The sequence below is a fragment of the Eublepharis macularius genome, chromosome 18 (assembly GCF_028583425.1).
Source record: "Eublepharis macularius isolate TG4126 chromosome 18, MPM_Emac_v1.0, whole genome shotgun sequence".
NCBI classification, from domain to species: Eukaryota; Metazoa; Chordata; class Lepidosauria; order Squamata; family Eublepharidae; genus Eublepharis; species Eublepharis macularius.
The window spans coordinates 12474525-12494585 of record NC_072807.1 but is presented as its reverse complement, the minus strand read 5'-3'; the positions used below and the strand labels follow the sequence as shown (position 1 = coordinate 12494585).

General features: G+C 45.4%; 1 protein-coding gene across 3 annotated transcripts in view; it reads right to left on the bottom strand.

The window, feature by feature from the left end:
• Window positions 1-11716, bottom strand: part of TP53BP1 (tumor protein p53 binding protein 1) — a 64807-nt gene extending 53091 nt beyond the window's left edge. For 2 of the 3 annotated variants that reach the window (XM_055002144.1, XM_055002145.1), the window contains exons 1-5: window positions 11312-11716; window positions 9257-9315; window positions 6545-6691; window positions 5408-5465; window positions 4675-4862 (exon numbers count right to left, since the gene is read on the bottom strand). In XM_055002144.1, the coding sequence (XP_054858119.1) occupies window positions 4675-4862; window positions 5408-5465; window positions 6545-6691; window positions 9257-9315; window positions 11312-11706 (847 nt within the window). In that variant the 5' untranslated portion in view covers window positions 11707-11716. Of the gene's footprint in view, window positions 1-4674; window positions 4863-5407; window positions 5466-6544; window positions 6692-9256; window positions 9316-11019; window positions 11089-11311 lie in introns of those variants that run through there. The other variant, XM_055002146.1, reaches the window with a different exon arrangement.
• Window positions 11717-20061: the final 8345 nt, after the last annotated feature.

The following is a 20061-nucleotide window of genomic DNA, read 5'->3' as shown; positions in this document are numbered from 1 at the left end:
AGCAGCTATTTATACTTAACAGATGCACTTCAAGCACATGATGAACTAAAGCTCTGATTCACGAAAGCTAATGATGGAATAAATTGTCAGTCTCTTAAGGTGCCACGAAGGCTTCCTGTTATATGAAGCTGCCTCAGACCAAGTTAGATCGCTGGTCCTTCTGGTTCAGTCCTCTCTACCCTGACTGGCAGTAACTTTCCAACATCCAATCCAAGATATTGACAGACCGCATGTCAGGCTTTTCTACAAAGCATGTATTTTATCACGGAACCAACACCACCCTCCAAGAGGTGCTATTTCACTGACCTGTGACAGTGAGCCACCCAAGACAAGCTGTGTCCTACCCACATAACACAAGCCAGCACTCACATTCCTCACATCTGAGAAAGAATCTGCATATTTTGTTTTAAACATACAGGATTGTTGAAGATCACCTATACTTCTTAGTGTGAAAACAGAAGACTTCAAGTTTAAATATGCCCATGTGCAGCTCCCTGGTGGAGTATCTGCAGAAGGCCCCAGGTTCAAACTCTAGCCTCTCCCATCAAAGCATTTTCAGGTAGCAGGCGCATCTCAGGTAGCAGGTAGTGGGAAAGATCTTTCTCTGCTTGAGAACCTGGACAGCCACTACCAGTCAACAATAAACAATACTAAGCACAGTGATGGAGGGAAGAAAATTTCCAGTGTTTTATTTTTCTGCAGAAAGTTTTCCATTTCAAAAGACTGTTGCATTAAATTAACAAGGAAAGGATGCCACAACAAATACAGTCTTTAAGCTCAGCTGTTGCTGTTTTTCCAAAAACAAGAGGCGCCATGATGTTTGCCACCTTGGGAACCCTATTTGGAGTATTATACGTATTTATGTTTTTATCCACCTTCCCTTTACAAATCTACAAAGCATACATGTACACTGTCGCAGATAGGGGTAATTACCGGAAAAGATTAATTGCAATTTTGAAACTGACAAGTTTATATAATATTGGGCTGGATCCAGTCAGCCATTTAGCGCACTCACTCAATTCTCCTCCTCATTACAATCCGCATCCTACGTGGCTTTTGTCCGTGCAAATCGCATAGGCTTTTGGGTGGTCAAAAAGGAACTCTCTCCTACCTCTTCCAACATTCAAAAATGTGGTTGGATCCAGCCCATTGAATTGGCAATGGCATCCGTTGGTTGTAATTAATTTAATGAGACCATTTTAGAAATGGAAACTTTTCAGGGAAAAATACAGTACAAAATCATATTCCCATCCACGTCTCTGAAAGATGTGCATGAGACTCTCCAGGCTTATGGCTTGTTGTTGCATCTGGACCGTGACACTACCTTCTTATCCAACGTGATAAAAGTCCAGATATACTATTGGTTCCATTTCTTTTGTTTTAATTGTACTGATAAAAATATTTCCCAGAAACAATACAAAATCACAATGTTATCTTTATGATCAAAACACTAACTTCAATCCATTCACTTTTTCTATAGTCTAGAAAGCGTGTTTCCCGATTCAAAAGTTAGCACAGAACAGGACCTTTAAGAAACATTTCCTCCTCCCATACACGACACTGCCTTGTACTGACCCAGACCACTGGTTTATCCAGGTCACTCTGACTGGGAGCAGTTCTCCAAGGTCTCACATGGTGATCTTTTACATCACCTCCTACCTTATCCTTTGAACTGGAGACACTGTGGTGTGAACCTGGGACCTTCTGCACGGAAAGCTGCACAGCCAATTTGGTATAGCTGTCCAAGTTCTCAAACCAGGGTCTAGAAGACCTAGGTTCAAACTCCGCACTCTGCCATGAAACTTGGTGTGCGACCTACAGCCAATTGCTCTCCGCATTGGGTGACCAATGCGCACCACCATGAGCAGCTTGGGCAAAGCCGGATAAAAGCATTAAAAAATTAAGCTGTACCAATTGGCCACAGTCTCTCCTCTGCCCCAACTGCTGTCCCACGGACAAGAGACCCCAACATTTGCCAACAGGGGGGAGTAGTGTTCCATCGCTTTCCATTCCCTCCTCAAAGAATCCATCAAGAAGGCCAGACACTGAACAGAAGCTCAGAACACATCCTCTGATTGTGCAGCTTTACACCAGAAAGGGAAATACCAGAATGGCAACTCCACTCCCTTTGCTTTTGAGGATGGAGGTTTGCCTTCCCTTCTGTGCATGCTTGGAGCAATTTGGGGGGGGGGGGGGTTTCACTGTGTACTTTGGGCCTCAGGAGATTGATTTTGTGAACGGAGGGCAGAAAACGCTCCCCCTGCAGGGCATCAGTTCACTCATGCAGTATGGGTGCTGCACAGGGAACAGATCTGCCACTGCTTTTCCTATTGGGAGACTTGTGAGAGTCAAAGGCAGAAGCGGGAAGAGCCAGTTCATCCTCCTCTTCTTGACAATGCCTGAACCCACTAAGGAGACAAAGTGTTCACACAGAGATCTGCCCCCTCCTTTATTCCTCTGCACAGCTTTTTCTCTCTTTAAAAAGATGTGCTGCTGCCCAAGTCCTGCCTGCTCGAAGATGTCACAGTAAGCCATTCCAGCACATATCAGCAGAAAAAAGGCCATTGGTAAGCAAGCAGTTTTGTGATGTAGTTAATGGCTGGAATGTTGGATTAGTATTTGAGAGACCCAGGTCTGAATCCCCACTAAGACATGAAAGCTTGATGGGTGATCTTGGGCTAGTCACATTCAGCCTGACCTACTTCACAGGGTCATTTGCTATAAAATAGCAAAGAGGAGAATGATGTAAACTGCTTTGCATTCCCAATAGGGAGAAAGGCAGGGTATAAATAAAGTAATATGTTTTAATATTGTTGGTTTTTAATTGTAAGCCACTTCAAACAGGACTCTAAAGAGGAAGCACTGAAATATTCTAAATAAATAAAAAATGAAAATAAGAATAATTTCAAAATTCGTATTTTTTAGGCAATCATCTCTAGAAATTGTGTGAAAGAATACATGTATGTTTTATTGATCTGTAAGTGGATGGGGAAAAGACTAAAACCATAAATATATATAATAATCCAACTAGAAATGGGAGAAATTTGGAGGAGTGCAGAAACATCTTATTTTTTAAATTGAGATGAGTGAAATGCTTTTTAAGACAAGATTTTATTTACTTTTTTAAAACTCCATCAGAAAATTGGGTAATTTTGGTAAGCACTGAAATAAACTCCTACAAAATAGTGTTTTCTCTTTTTGAATGTGCAAAATATGCTTTAGTATTGAGTATTTGCAATTTTGCTTGTAGAAAAGTAAGGCATATATTTAAAGTCTATAAATATGTCAATCAACATAATTTCATATGCTAAGCTATACATTATGCATTTTATGTTGTTAAAGCAACAATTGGCTTAGGTTTGATAGAAAAGTACTACACAACTTTTTTTTTCCAAAATATCACTTTTTTCCCCAAAAAATAGGAACTTTTCTTCAATGGCTTTAAAAATTATGAAAAATTTACAAGTCTACATATTGTCTTTAAAAATTTACAAGTTCCAACTCACAAGGTACGAAAATTTACATTTCCAATAAAAACAATTTCTTCATAGGTTTCAACTTATTTGCATACAACATTTAATTCAACTCATTTGTTTTGTGGGTTTTTTTGCTTATCCAATCTTTTGCTATCAGTATATAAAATCAACATACACTACTTTTTTAATGTGTTTACTAAACACAAGTAAAAATAAACACGCTAAAATCAGATTTAAGGCACTAGATAATCTTCCAGAATTTTTCCCAATTCTAGTATTTCTGGACACTCACATCACTGACAGAGCTCAGCAGACTCATCACAGTCTGACTCAAAATAAGGCAACTTCGTGTGTTCATAAAACACATTATGATCCTGAATATTAGCAGTAAGTAAGCACAATATGTGTGCGGCTGCCTTTTAGAAATTGTATGATATATTGATGTTTTTATCTAGTTTTGAATTAACATGTCTATGTATTTTATATATATTGTGTTCCACTCTGAGCCTGTTCATGGGGAGAGAGGATTAGAAATAATAACAATAATAACAATAATAAATTTCCTGAGTGGGATTTTCCCAGCCACCCTTCTTTTAATGCAAGACACCTGTAACTCTAACTGCTGAATGCTGGGAGAAAACCATCGGAAAGTTGCACAAGATTAAGACTGCAAGTGATATGCTTTGAAAAGTCCATGCTAGAAACTCACAGCCCTATATAAACTTGCTCTGCACTACAGTCACAGTTCATTGCAAACAGTCTCTGCAAAACCAACAGGAGCCCTGTGATACCTTAAAGATAGACAAGTGTTTAACTGTACATAAGCTTCTATGGACTAGACCCTGCTTTAAAAGGTTGCCACAAGACACTGCAACAGACCAACTTAGCTATCCCTCCGGAATCTGCAAAACCAGAACAAGTGCTGTAACTATCACCATAGCAGGATAGCCATTTAGAGTGATGTGTGGCTGTGTATGAAACGTACTCTGCGGGAAATTAGAAAGATTCATAGATTCACTAGAACTCCTACTATCCATATTACAACTACCACAACCCTTGAGCACAGATTTGTAAACAGTTTCTAGGGTGTTACATATCCCTGGGTGCTTGGGAAAGCTGGGCTGCAGGAAGCCACCTGTTCCCATGACAAGCAGAGCAGAGCATACAGGCACCGCAGAAGTGTGCAGTCTATTATCACCTGTCATTCTAGTCTGGTCAAACATATCTTCTTGAGTAGACAAGATCTCAACACCAGGAGAACCCCAACGCGTCGGCTCCTTTGCTTCTGGCCTTCTCTCCCGGTGACCGCAAGCAGGTATTGGGCCACTGGTGGTTTCTTTACAGAGTTGCAGATTTCTGGGTGTGCTAGTGGACATGACCTGTGAGCTGGGAACATCAGTATAATCAATATTCATCATGGTGCAGCACAAATACAACCTGACAGCCCTCACGGTAGGAAATAGGATGGGTGTCCACTTCACCAGGAGGGGAGGCAGCATGGCATAGCCCGATCTCATCAGATCTCATAAGCAGGTCAGTACTTGGATGGGCTAAGGAAGACTCTGCAGAGGAAGGCACCGGCAAACCACCTCTGCTTCTCACTTGCCTTGACAGCCCCTTGCTGGGGTCACCATAAGTCAATTGTGACTTGACAGCACATACACATATACACACAAACAGCAAGTGAAGGACAGATTTTACACACACACACACACACACACACACACACGCAGCAAGTGAAGGACAAATTTATTTGTTCAGAAACTTGTGCCTCTTCTGCAGAACCTGCTTCACAGGAAAAAGCAATGCAGCTGCTCAAAATGAACAAAATATAACAAGCTGGGCTTTCTCCAATGCACTGTCTTCTCTGCAGGCTCAGTCACAAAAAGCAATCAAGCATTACTGAAGGGGGGGGGGTGTCAAAGATTTACCTTTCAATGCAATCACTCCCCAACCCTGTTGTTTCACCAGGTTCTTCTGTATTATGATCTGCAAATAGGACAGAAAAAAACAGCAACAGTTGTGCACTGCTTGGGCCATAATCTGGCCTAAGACATCACAATATGGACAATACTGGCAGAAATATGGACTATTTCCTTAGAATGACAGGACCTGACTTCAGCGTGGCTTGGCACTGTCTCTGCACTCAGATCCAAGAGTAATTTATACAGGATGAGCGGTATAGCCTTCTACCAATAAAATACTCTTTTCATGAAAGAGGCATCTGTGTGATTCCACACTAAGTCACAGGTTTTTAAATTAAAAGCACGCTAAAACTGCAGCTGCAGCAGATGAACCCTCTTTACTGGTTGCCTCCCTCGAACATCCTCACTACAGTAGAAGATCAGCACCTAAAGTAGTAAAATTTTGTAAAATCTTACAAGTAGTTTCTCATTAGAATTTTAAATTAACACTTGCATGACATGTCACCAGTCAAGGAGTTCTCATGATGCTCACTTGACTACAGCCCAAACAGTATTACTACTAAACTATTACTACTAAAAATTGCAATGCCCTCCGCAATAGAAATCCCTACTAAAGAAGCATCCTCTAGATCCTGCTCAATTATTTTAAAATTACACATACATAGGGGGGGGGAAAAACTGAGACATGTTACCTAAAGAGATCCAAAGAATTGAAGCAACAGAAGGGCAGCAAGCATATTTAACAGGATAAGCCATCTGTCTGAGAAACTATGTCTGAACGCCTTTCTAGGTGGTTTGACTTTCTTCAACAAGGAACTATGTACTTTTTAAATAAATGAGCTGGATCCAGATATTTTTCCATCCAAAAGAAGTTAAGCTGCATTTCTTAACATCATCCCCAAATGCAAACCAATTTCCAAAATTAGTTCCCCACTGTGGCATCCAACAAGCTTTTTCAGAAAGCGGGCAGGGCCAGGGGCCAGTGTATGGAATGGCATGTTATTAGCTGCCCTCAGTCAATTGAAAAGGTTTTTCCATGGCTGCAGAAGCAGACTCGGCCATTGGAGGATTAGGACAACTGATAAGTACCGGGGGGATCCTGCCCTAGACATACAACACCTGAGGCACACAGCACTCACATACCGCCTTTAGCTTTCTCCTCTTCTTCCAAAGTTGTGTCTCTGGATTGCACCCGCTCCTTGTCCACACTGCTTGCTGTCATGTCGCTCTCTAAATCCTGGCTTTGGGAGAGTTCTAGGGCACCAAAGCCCAACTGAGATGTGCTAGAATCTAACACAAAGGGGAAAAAAATCCACTTGTCTATAGACTAAGTAATAGTCAAAGCCAACTTCAGGACTCAAGACTGCCTACAACCTTCCCAAGGAGGGCTAGTCATATGACCACCGCCACTGTACGGGTACAGGTTATTAATTTTATCTGCTTTATTTATACCCCGTTTTTCTCCCTAACAGGGACCCAAAGTGATTTGCATCATTCTCCCCTTTTCTAACTCTATGAGATAGATTAGGTTGAGACAGTGTAGAGAGGTGAAATTGAGGCTCTGTCTTTTTAAACTATGCCTCCCGGCTAACATTGCCTCTCGCTACACTTATTTATTGATTTATTTATTGATTCGATTTATAGCCCGCCCTCCCCACGAACAGGCCTACTACATAATTCTGTAAATGAGTTTCCGATGACTCACTGGGATTCCACAGCGCAGGCACAGTAGAACGCCCCTAGTGGGAGAAGAGGGGAGTTGCTCCGTGGGCCAATGAGGCCGGAACAAGTCGCTGCTGAGTGCAGGCGCTGGAGCCACCCCCCTCGCGCGCTACTCACCCGCAGCAACCTCGATCTGGGTGGCTGTCAGGTGGAGGAGCTGGAGCCGCCCCCCTCATGCCCTCTCCACTTGCAGCGGCCCCAATCCAGGTGGCTGCTGGGTAGAGAAGCTTGTGTGCTCCCTGCCCGCAGCAGTCACTGCCAGGCGCAGGCGCCCATCAGGGCACCTGGCACCGTCCCTCTCATTGCAACACTGGGGAAGGGGCAATGCCGTCAGGCCCCCCTGCCCTCCTTTCTCATCCCAGATCAGGGCACTAGGGAGGGGGCAATGCCCATCCGGGCCACCCTGCCCTTCTCCCCCCACCCCAGATAGAGGTTTTGGGGAGGGGGCAATGCCCAGATGGGCCACTCTGCCCTCCTCTCCACATCCAGATAAAGGCTCTGGGGTGAGGGCAATGGCTAGCCAGGCCACCCTGCCTTCCTCCCCACCCCAGCTCAGGGTGTTGGAGAGGGGGCAGTTCCTAGCCCTGCGGCCCTGCCCTCCTCACTCTGCCCCAGATAGGGGCTGTGGAGAGGGGGAAATGCCCAGCCAGGCCATCCTGCCCTCCTTCTCCCACCCCAGATCAGGGTGCTGGGGAGAGGGCAATGCCTAGCTGAGCCGCTTTGCCCTCCCCACCCCTAGATAGAGGGTCTGGGGAGGGGGCAATGCCCAGCCAGGCTGCTTTGCCCTCCCCACCCCCAGGTAGGGGCTCTGGGGAGAGGGCAGTAGCCAGCTGGGCTGCCCTGCCCTCCTTCCCCCAACCCAGGCTGGGGCTCTGGGGAGGGGGCAATACCCAGCCCCGCTACCCTGCCCTCCTTTCCCCAACCCAGATCAGGTTGCTGGGGAGGGGGCAATGGCCAGCCTGTCCCCCCTGCCCTTTTTGAAGCCAGTTGCATTTTTTGCTAAAACGGGCTTTGTTGCTAGTTAAAACGTATAAATACAGTTAAAAAACAAAAAACAACAATAGATGCATGCAACGGCATCTTGGATGGCAGCTCCCCTCCAATTCCTCAATTATGTAAACAAGCCGAACAGAACAGAAAGGGTGGAATGGGGCCGCAGTTTATAATAATCTGGTGACTGCACTTATAGGGGGCAGATGATTTCGTTGCCCCCTTGGCGGGACACCAGTAAGGAGGCTCCTAAGATGATCAAAGACTGGCCTCAACTGTATGCCTGGCAGAACATCTCTGTCTTACAGGTCCGCCAAAAAGATAAGGTCTTGGTGGGCTGGGTGTCCTCCGACAGACAGTTCCACCAGGTTGGGGCCAGGACTGAAAATGCCCTGGCCCTGGTCGAGGCCACCATCCTCATGTAGAGAGACTCTGAGTATTCGAATGCAAGTCTCCCAGATCTTAATACCACACTCTAATCACTACAGCAGAAACTCAGTATTTAAAAAAATGAAGCGAGTTCAAAATTTAAAGGAACTCTCTCAGGCATATTCTCAAACTGATGCACATTAAAAGTACAGACATCACCACCACTGGCTTATCTTCAAACCAATGACAATTCCCAGTCAATCATCAACAGTGGCTTCAGATGCACACTAGATTAATATACAATGAACAGGAAAATATCAGAGGCAGAGAGTCTCACATTAATACTGAAGTATCAGTCCACAGCACAGTTTCAGTAAGACTGTACTTTCAAAGGATCAGGGAAGAGGCTGAGAGCCAAGCTACAAGTGACGCCTGACACAGGTTGGACATGTGTCAGCTTCCCTCAAGTTTTGATGGGAAATGTAGGTGTCCTGGTTTTACAGTTTGGCTCTCCATTACATCTGCAAGAACAGGATGCCTACATTTCCCATCAAAACTTGAGGGAAGCTGACACGTGTCCAACCTGTGTCAGGCGTCACTTGTAGCTTGGCTCTAAGAGAGATCCCCATCTCTTTCCCACTCCCAGAAGGGAAGGGGGGGACTTCATTCTTGCCTTTAAGAAGCATTTTTTTCCTCCCCGCAGCACAAAGCCATCAGTTCCTCAGAGTGCAATGAAGCCAATAGAAAGCACCGTGTGGAGAGAGGAAGACTCACCTTCTGTACAGAGAGAGTGGGGAGCACACTCCAGGGCATCTGCCCCTGTCGCCTCATCTCTAGAAGGACAAACACAACAAAGGAATATCACAGGCAGAAACCAGCACGCCCCCATTCCACCAAGAGTCCCCAAGTCCATCAGTATCAACAGGGCACAGTGCCCCTGGGACAAGGTGAGACCAAGGTGGGTCTAGTCCCAGAACAAAATTTATCCCACCATGAGTCAGACCTCACTTCTTCAGATACAATGGGAAGAATGGAAGTAATTTCCTTCCTTGCCGCAGAAAATTACAGAAGGGAAGGGAGGAAAGAAGAGTGAAGCAGAGAGAGGTTTAGTATAATAAATCAGGTGCAATCCTTCAGGAGAACCGCTGGGGTAGTTTAATACAGGTGAGAGATTCTGGCCTTTCTCAGGTGCAATGAAGACAAAAAAGTGCGATAAAGAGGAATAAACAAACTAATCTACTTTCAGGTTTTAAAATTTTCCTTTGTACCTTGCCTTTCTCCCCAATGGGGAGATACTGGTTTACATCATTCTTCTCTCCTCTTTTTCTTCACAACAAACCTGGTGAGTTAGGTTAGGCTGAGAGAGTGCAACCGGCCCAAAGTCACCCACTGAGCTTCCCTCGCAGAATGGGGGACTGGACCTGGGTCACCCAGATTCTAGTTTATCACTATAGCCACTACACCACACTAGCTAATTAATGAAGAGAGTCCAGTGCATCACGGACAACCGCCAGCTTCTCCTGGATAAAAATGTTTCTTTTTTGCAGGATGTTCCCCCATTTACAGACAACCTGCTAACTTTAAACAACTTCTTATCAACAACAATAGACCATCTATCCGAGAGAAAACCTCTGCAACAGACCTAGATGCCAACTTTGTCCTCAAATACACTGAGGGCCAAAGTAGACATAACAGCATTCTCCCGGACGCAGGCTCTTTTGGTACTTGAAAAGGCACGGGGGGGGGGGGGGGCATGCCACAGGCAACTGCACCCTCTTGGTGGCCACAAGAAGGCTGTCATGCCTAGTCTGGCTGTCAGATAATACCATTACTAAAGACATCAGTTACACCATCTTGGGCTCATCCACTTGCATATTAGACAGTTTAATATATAACAACACCCTAACCTCTACTATCTAGGCTGGACAAACATGTTGTTCCCTATATTATCAAATCCATGAGCGTAAATCTGACATAAGAAACTGCAATACTCAGACACCGCTGGGTGACTGTTTTAGTCCTCCTGGACGTACTGTTGCCGATTTAGACATCACTGTTCTACAGAAAAACTACAAAACAAAAAGACAAGCCAAAAGCCATGAATCAGAACTCACCACCAACATAAAACCTTCTGTAGCCCTGGTTTAACAGATACTTGGGATTCCTCTATCATCGTCACTTTTAATAATCCAAGGACCGTTCTTTCTGTAACTTCAATATTTATTTTATTAGATTTCTAGTCTGCTCTCCCCACAAGCAGGCCGAGAGTGGAACACAACACAATAATATGCATTAAAACAATGGTAGCAATTACAGTATGATAAAAAACATCATTAACACAGCGCACAAGCAGCATCCCCCTTCTCTAAAGATCAGGGCCCAGGGGGCTGAACGTGCAGCCCACTATAAACCAGGACAGATGTCAGTCCATTTTCTCATGCTTTAAAGCACCTCTTTCTTACACTAGTTTAGTCCCACTTCTTGATCGCACTTTTGTTGATCTGAGAGAGACCAGAACCTGCGACCTCCCTCATCACCTGTTACAGCTGCCCAGGCGGTTCCATTCCCGGACACGGAGCATCACCCCCAGCTTAGGATACGGGGCCTCTCCCGGCGCAGCTCCCCTTCTGTGGTTTTCTGCAAAGAGGAGGAAGGCGGATCTCCTTTTCTCCCTTGTGCCTAAAGGAAGGAGCTCTGACCGGAATCCGCGCGGTTTGTCTATCGGAGGGCGGCGGATCTGGCTTGTTTTGCAGCCCCAGCGCCGACCTGCCCGGGCAGCCTTCACACGAGCACCGCCGGCCCACGCGGCTTCCAGGCCGTCTGGGCTACCTGCTTTTCCGCGGCAGCGGCGCCAGGACGGGGCTAAGGGCTTCGGGCGACGCCTCCTCCGGAGGGCAGGCGACGACAGGGGGCGGCGGAGAGGCCTGCCCGCCGCTGCGCTCTGCCGACGAGCCCTCCTCCTTCTCCGGCCCTGGGGGGCGGCTCAGGCCCGGCCCCTGGCCAGGCGGGGGCCGTCCCTCAGGGGGCTCCTGGCCGCCTCCGGGCTCCCTCTCCTCGCAGGGCGGGCGCAGGCCGAGGCCTGGCGCTGGCGGGGCGTCCCCCGCGGTGGCGCCGGGCTGCGAGTCGTCCACCAGCAGGCAGGGCGTCGGCGTCGGCGGCTCCTCCTGGGGCAGCCCCGGCTGCGAGAGGCCCAGGCCCAGCGGTGGGGCGCCGCCGAGCGCCATCGAGCCACCGCGCCAGCCAGCGAGGGAGGAAGCGCGCGCGCCCCGGGCCTCGGGGGCGGGCCCAGGCCCAGCCGCGCGCTCCTCCGCGCCGCCATTGGGCCGAGCGGCAGGCCCCGCCCCGCCCCGCGCGCGACGGGCCCCGCTGTTGCCATGGTGAGGGGTTCGCGCGCGCGCTCGGCTGCCGATCGCGCCGGCCGCGGCCGGGAAAGCAAAGGAGAAGCCGGCGCCGGGGAGGGGGCGCGGCGCCACAGCAGGCAAGGCCTCGCTGTGGCTATTTATTTGTGTCATTTATAGCCCGCCTTTCTCGCTGAGACGCAAGGCGGATTACACGGTGTGCGATTAGAACAGTCAATATCAAGGACATGTCCATAAACAATGCCATAGGGTAAATAGATAGACGTTTAAAAGACATAGTATTAGCAAGAATCCAATACAGAGTAGAAAAAATACTGAAGCAGTGCATAATCAATTCTAGGACAACGTGGAGTGCTGGTGGTACATAGGAGTACATATTAAAAGCAACAAATAATATGTAAGGCAATATTGTGATGATGTCTATGGTCCCTAACTCATTAGCGAAGCAGCCCTCCCATTTGAGTGAAAAGCCTTTTTGAATAGTTCCATTTTGCATCATTTAGGAAAAGCCAGGAGAGTGGGGGCTCTTCTGACCTCCTCAGGAAGGTCATTCCACAGGATAGGGGCCACCACAGAGAAAGCCCGTGTACGTGCTGCTGCTTTCACCCATGTGCAAGGTAAGAGAAGGGGGAGGGAAGGCAGCGAAAGCCATACTAAACAAAAACTTTTTATATATGCTGGTAATAGTGTAATGTAAATACAAAATAAATTGCTTGTACAAAAATTAATTCCTCCAATTATTAGTCAAATGAACATATGTTGCAAGATAAATACAAGGTCAGAGACCAAAAGAATGCAATAAATACAATGAAAAGGATGCAATAAATACAATAAATGTCAATTAGTAATGTGCAAGATACCAGGACCAATAGCCAATGAACTCAAAAGTAAGTTGGTTTAGAACACAATGTATACAGAAGAACCATGATGATCAAAATAAATGTCCATATGTGGGTGGTACACTGGAAGGCTGAAGATTCTGATGCAAACGCCAATGGGATTATGCCTGCATATTATTCCATTTCCCCCGTTTCACAATTCATTGCTTCCTCAGGGCGTTAATCAGGTTCCACGCACAAAAGAAAAACTAGTCACACTCCAATACCAAACCAACATGTCCCATGTTCTTTTGGTCTCTGTTCTTGTATTTATCTTGCAACATATGTTCATTTGACTAATAATTGGAGGAATTAATTTTTGTACAAGCAATTTATTTTGTGTATTGTCGAAGGCTTTCACGGCCGGAGAACGATGGTTGTTGTGGGTTTTCTGGGCTGTATTGCCGTGGTCTTGGCATTGTAGTTCCTGACGTTTCGCCAGCAGCTGTGGCTGGCATCTTCAGAGGTGTAGCACCAAAAGACAATTTATTTTGTATTTACATTACACTATTACCAGCATATATAAAAAGTTTTTCATAATTGTTTAGTATGGCTTTCGCTGCCTTCCCTCCCCCTTCTCTTACCTTGGTCTAGCGGGAAGAGCATACCCCCGTCTTTTTTCGTTCACCCATGTGCAGCCTGGCACCTGCAGGAGACCCCACTGAGGTCTCTTCCGCTCCCCAAACCCCACCCTCTCCATGCTCCACCACCAAAATCTCCCGGAATTTTCTAACCTGGAGCTGGCAACCCTAGGCTGCTTCACGGTGGCCCCTCACCAAGGTGCCGCACATCAGCAGCCAGCCTCTGGGGCTGAAGGCACGGTCGGGTTGGCATTCCTATCCCCCACTTTGGTGTGTCCCGACTACTGTAGCGCCCCCTCATCAGTGATGAGGCCAGTAATTATTATTCTCTAGCAAGGAGTGTGGCAAGAACATTTTGGCACCTTATTTCCTGCACAGAATTATGCCAAGTGGTGCTAAACCCTACCAACACCTTCCCACTGGCAATTAGGGTTCAGATGGATGCTGCCCAGCACCAAGGGAGCATCTTCCCTATCAGCTCAGCCTGAGTGGTTGGCTTAGAGAAAGGCTAAAACATTTCTGTTGATTCATTTACATTATATGCTGCCTTTTTCACTGGTACTCAAGTCAAATAACAGTCTGAATCAATGCAATCAACAGGATATCTAATAAGCAATATGATAGGACTAGGACTGTTGCCAACAGGAACAGCTCCCTTCCATCCCCTAAGTGACAGTCCTTCAAATACTTAAAGAGAGCAATCATGTCTCCCCTCAACCTCCTCTTCTCCGAATTGAACACTCCCAGATCCCTCAGTCTTTCCTCATAGGGCTTGGTCTCCAGGCCCCTATCATCCTGGTTGCTCTCCTCTGCACCCATTCCAATTTGTCCACACTCTTTTTGAAGGGAGGCCTCCAGAACTGCACACAATACTCCCCATGGGGCCTGCCCAACACAGTATATAGTGGGGCAATTACACCCTGTGATTTGGATGTTATGCCTTTGTTGACAGAGCCCAAGATTGCATTTGCCTTTTTTGTTGCTGCATCACACTAACTGCTCATATTTAGCTTCCCATCCACCTGTACTCCAAGATCCTGTTTACACATGTTGCTATCCAGAAGTGTATCCCCCATCCAGTATACATGCTTTGCATTTTTGTTACCCCAGTGCAGAACCTGGCACTTATGCTTGTTAAATGACATCTCATTAAAACCAGCCCATTTTACCAGTGTGTTCAGATCTCTTTTGATTCTATCCCTATCTTCAAAGGTGTTTGCTACTCCTCCCAGTTTGGTGTTACCTGCAAATTTAATGAGTAACCCTTTCACACCCTTTTCCAGATCATTTATAAAAATATTGAAAAGCACTGGGCCCAGAACTGAGCCCTGTGGTACTCTACTGTTTGGTGTAGTGGTTAAGAGCGTGGGACTCTAATCTGGAGAGCCGGGTTTGATTCCCCAAGCCAGCTGGGTCACCTTGGGTTAGTTGCAGTTATCTGGAGCTCTCTCAGCCCCACCCACCTTACAGGGTGTTTTTTTGTGGGGATAATAATGGCATACTTTGTAAATCGCTCTGAGTGGGCATTAAGTTATCCTGAAGGGTGGTATATAAATCAAATGTTGTTATTGTTGTTGTTGTTACTGGACACTTCCCTCCAATCAGATGTGATGCCTTTGACAACTACTTTTTGGGTGCAATTATCAAGCCAATTCCCTATCCATCTAACCATCCTACAGTCCAGTTCACAGTCCTTCAGTTTACCATCAGAACAAGTCAAGTCAAGTTTATCATTACAGTCTGCGACCAGCACATATAAAACCATTTGCAAATCAGTTTAAAAACAGTTGAGCCCTGATACAAGAGAAGAACAATGAATAAATATAAGAGTAGAAAAATAAGATCATCATAAATTAGTTGTTTAAAAGGTTAAAATACATTCAGTCTGCCTTATGCGATTTACGTTGCTTGTAGACCTGGGCACAGAATCTTGCTACTTGACGTGTTGTCTGGTGATCTGTCCAATCAGACAAAAGATAATCAAGTTTGATTTTATTTGAACTTCCAGCAGGGCTTTTTTTCTGGGAAAAGAGGTGGTGGAACTCAGTGGGTTGCCCTCGGAGAAAATGGTCACATGGCTGGTGGCCCCGCCCCCTGATCTCCAGACAGAGGGGAGTTGAGATTGCCCTCCGCGCCATGGCGCAGAGGGCAATCTCAACTCCCCTCTGTCTGGAGATCAGGGGGCGGGGCCACCAGCCATGTGACCATTTTCAAGAGGTTCCGGAACTCCGTTCCCCCGCGTTCCCCCTGAAAAAAAGCCCTGACTTCCAGGGAATCTTTCTACTAATGGACTGATGGTTTCCGCTCTAATTTTACTGTGACTTGGGCAGTTGAAGATGTGCTCTATTGAGTCAATTTCTCTTAGGGGACAGGAGCAAAGCCTAAGAGAGTAAGGGACAGCTTTAAACTTTCCTCCAAGAATGGCAGAGGGTAGAGTCGAACTTCTAGCTAAAGCAAATGCCCTCCTGGAGTTACTGGATTCAAGAAAGTAAAAACAGGCTGCAGGAGCGGCAATATATTAAGTAGTATCTGAAGAAATAAAACCTGGTGCTCTAAGTAAATCTGTTTGGACCATCATAACGTCAAGAGGAACCTTGTCAAAAGTTTTACTGAAATCCAGATAAACTGCATTAACAGCATTCCTGCAATCCAGTAAGCCCGTCGCTCGGTCATAGAAGGAGATGAAGTTGGTCTGGCAGGACCTGTTAGGGGCAAGTCCATGTTGACTTCCCTATCTCACCATGTCATTCGTCAGATACTTGCAGAACACCACAGGAAAACAAAAGCAATCAGCGTAAGGAAAAAAAATCCCCAAAAAGTAATATATGGAGATGATTCATTACACCAGATCTATGCACCTCTTTCCTGAACCATTCTGCTTTGCACATTTTGCAAAACGATAGCGAGTACCTCCCTAATAGCCTCAGGCAAACAGCTCCACAGTATGGCAGTAATCAATAATTCAAAAGGTGATTTCATTCTCAGGCTTTTGTACGTCCTCATCAATGTATTTACCAAATGTCTGATTTGAGAAAACCGAAAGAGCAGGGGTTTAGTCCTACTCATATTCAGGATAATTTCATCATATCCTAATTTATGTTGATTGCTGGTTAATGCTTCTAAAGTTTCCAAGTTATTATCACTCCAAATTTTAAGATTTCCCAAATTGGGTATGTCTTATGTTTGCTAATTAAAAGATACAGGCAAACAGTAGCTCTTGATTATCAGAGATAGTATAGGTGTTGGTTTATCTAAAAAAAATTAATAGAACTGAGGAGTCGATCCATCTGGACAGAGAGGGTGTTGTTGTTGTTCTTGTTTTGAACTCCTAATAGCAGCTGCCAAATTATATGGGCCGAATGGCACCTCTTGCTATCTTTGTCTCTTTTCAAAAAGTCAAATTTGATTTTTTTGCTAGACTATTCCAATGTGTAGGAGGAGGTTTATGATTCTGTTTATAAATCTCAGCATTTTCCAAAAGAAACTGATTTTATGACAAAATGGCTCCCTTTCTTTGACTATTTATTAACCAATGATATACACCCTCCAAAACATTTATCGTTTGTCCCATGGTGTTTCTGAGCAATATGTTAGGTTTCATACAAACTGTAAAGAACCTCCCTCTCTGCTTAGGTATATTGCAATTCTCTAACCGAATCTTCTTATTCCTTTGTTAATATTATATTTGAAAACGGGTAGTATATTATAAGCTATCTGTTTTTTCTTGTATTATAGTTGACTTTAACATTGTGTAATTTGTTTTCTTGTTTATGCATTGTATGTTGTTTTTAAAGTTAATAAGTTTTTTTAAAAAAAGAAGGGAAAAAAGACTATTCCAATGTGTTTAGTTTGTTACAAAATATTTTAAATTGGCTGATTATACCCATAGTTAAGGCAAATCTTTTCCCTTTCACTGTGACTGACATGATCAAGCTTTTCTTTTTCACTCTCTGTAAAATTCAGTGTAGTTTTTAGAAGGCTTATTGTCAAATTCAAAATGCTTTTGATTAACTACATTTATCATGTCCTCTAAATTGTGCGCTCTTTCACTCTAGTGTGGCTTTGAAAAGTTGAATATTATCAAGAACTCCAACAGGGATAGGTAATCCGATAAACCTAGTGTAAAAGCTTTGCTAAAAACATTTTTGAAAGCTCTTTATAATCACCAATTTATGATTGCTTGGAGAATACACCACCCAGATGTTATAGATAACAGTTTTAATCCCCACATAAATCATATTTGAGAATCAATGTTTTTCTTTCTTACTCCATCAGTTATGTCTGGGACTGGTAATCATATACAGGGCTTTTTTCTGGGAAAACAGGTGGTGGAACTCAGTGGGTTGTCCTTGGAGAAAATGGTCACATGGCTGGTGGCCCCACCCCCTGATCTCCAGACAGAAGGGAGTTGAGATTGCCCTCCGCACCATGGCGCGGAGGGCAATCTAAACTCCCTCTGTCTGGAGATCAGGGGGCGGGGCCACCAGCCATGTGACCATTTTCAAGAGGTTCTGGAACTCCGTTCCACTGCATTCCAGCTGAAAAAAAGCCCTGATCATATATTCAATAACCAATGGCCATGACATACTGATATCTAAATCTGTCAATCCAGGCCAATTGGGTACAAAATTGGGGGAACTCCCCCAGGTTTGCAGAAAAATCTGAAAAGTTGAGAAAAAATGAAAGGGGCTTTAAATACCTCCCAATACATTACATCTGTCTGTGCTTGTGTAGCTGCTACCATCTTTGTCACCTTCAAAGGTCCTCAAGTAGCAGGAGGAGGGCCCGGGGGCCTGGATGTCTATGGACGGCCTGGTGACATTTAAAGGAGTTGGATGGATTGGGCTGGGATCACCACTGCTGCCATTAAGACAGCAAAGAGGTGGCACCAAAGGGAAGGCCATGAGTCAGGCAGGCTGGGGTATAGGGAAAACACCTTTGCTGTCTCCATTCAGGCAGAAAACGTAGGCAGGTGATGGAAGCCACCCCACCAACAGGGTAACAAATCTGTCTTCAGGCAGGCAGGAGGGCACCACTGCTGCCCCCACCTCTATTGAGGTGGAGAACATGGATTTGGGTCGGGAGCAGGGGCGTAGACTTTCCAATTTCCCGGGGGGGTGCTGGGGCTGGGACAGAGGCACTGCTATATCCGGTCCTTAAAAGAACCGGGGGTCCAGTGACATCATAGGGAGGAGCCAATGACATCACAGGGAGGGGCTTCCATTGCCACCATCTATGGAGGCGGGGCCATGGAGGATTTAGGGAGGGGCTCCTCACAAATTTAGGGGGACCCAGGCACCCATGAGTACCCTTCTAACAAACCCTGGGCTGGGCCAAACCTAGGAAAAGGTGGGAGTTGGCCAGCGGTTATCGTGCTATCTCAGCAATCTCCCGCTGTGTCCTGTTTTTGAAATTCACTTTTAGGATAGACACTTTAAGATCTACAAATATACATGCCATGTGTATAGGGCAAACTAATGGTCACAAATTTGACACTAAGAAAGTCAACACAGAAAAGCCTGTAGGAGGAAAAAAAGTAAGTTTTCCCGGACATTCATTTACAGGAGTCTTGATTCTGCCTTATTCATAAGGGTGACTTAGTACTGAAATTTACTAAATTGTGGCATTGCAGATGCCTTCACTTGGGATGTGTGACTCAGGAGAGGGATGGAAATGCCTCTGCCATTATTGAGGCAGCAAGGCTGAGATCAAACGAGCTGGGAAAGAATCCCCCTCACAATTTTCAAGAGGGCCCCCATTTGTGTTAGTATAAACTCTTGGTCTATGCTAATCATGCACCGATTCTTATTAAATAAGACAGGGAATCTCATTCAAGGAGGGAGATTGGGTAACGGGTTTTTGCAGAGAGCAGATGTACAGAAAATAATACATTTGAATATTCATTCGTTCTTCTCATTCGATATAACTCCTGAGGTTAGCTGGCCAAGTTACATGGGATACATTTAAAGCTTTTGTCTGAGGAATATTTATTAGCACAGCATCAGAACTGAATAAAGAGTGATGAAACAAGAAGTAGATAAATAACATTCAAGAAGATAACGCATAATTTTACTCAGGATCCAGAGGTTATTATTCACTTTGTAAGCTGCCTTGATCAGGCTCTACAGAGAGGCTGCATAGAAACGGTCCAGGTAAGTGAAATAAAAAAGCTGCCTCCCTGCCAAGCACCTAAGAGCCAAGCTACAAGTGACACCTGACCCAGGTTGGACACTTGTCAGCTTCTCTCAAGTTTTGATGGGAAATGTAGGCATCCTGGTTTTACAGCTTGGCTCACCATTACAGCTGCAAGACCGGGATGCCTACATTTCCCATCAAAACTTGAGGGAAGCTGACAAGTGTCCAACCTGTGTCAGGCGTCACTTGTAGCTTGGCTCTAAGTTACCAAGGACCCGCAAAGATGTGGTGGAATGTGCAAACTGGGGATCTCTTCCCCACCATGCCTCACCCCGTGTTGTGTGCTGACAACTGCTGAGGTCAGTAAGGAGCAGTGGGTAGAGATTGATCCTGATCTCTTACACCCCAGTCACACAGAGACATACAGCAATGCCCATATTTATTGAACAGCATTGGGACTACTGAAAGCAAGTCAGGTGAATGGGGTTGGCCGCTCTCTTCTCCCTTTACACCAACAGGATACAAAGTCACAGGTACAATTTTATTTATTTTATTTATTATTCGATTTCTAAACCGCCCGTCCTCAGGGGCTCTGGGCGGTGAACAACAGTTAAAATCAATAAAAG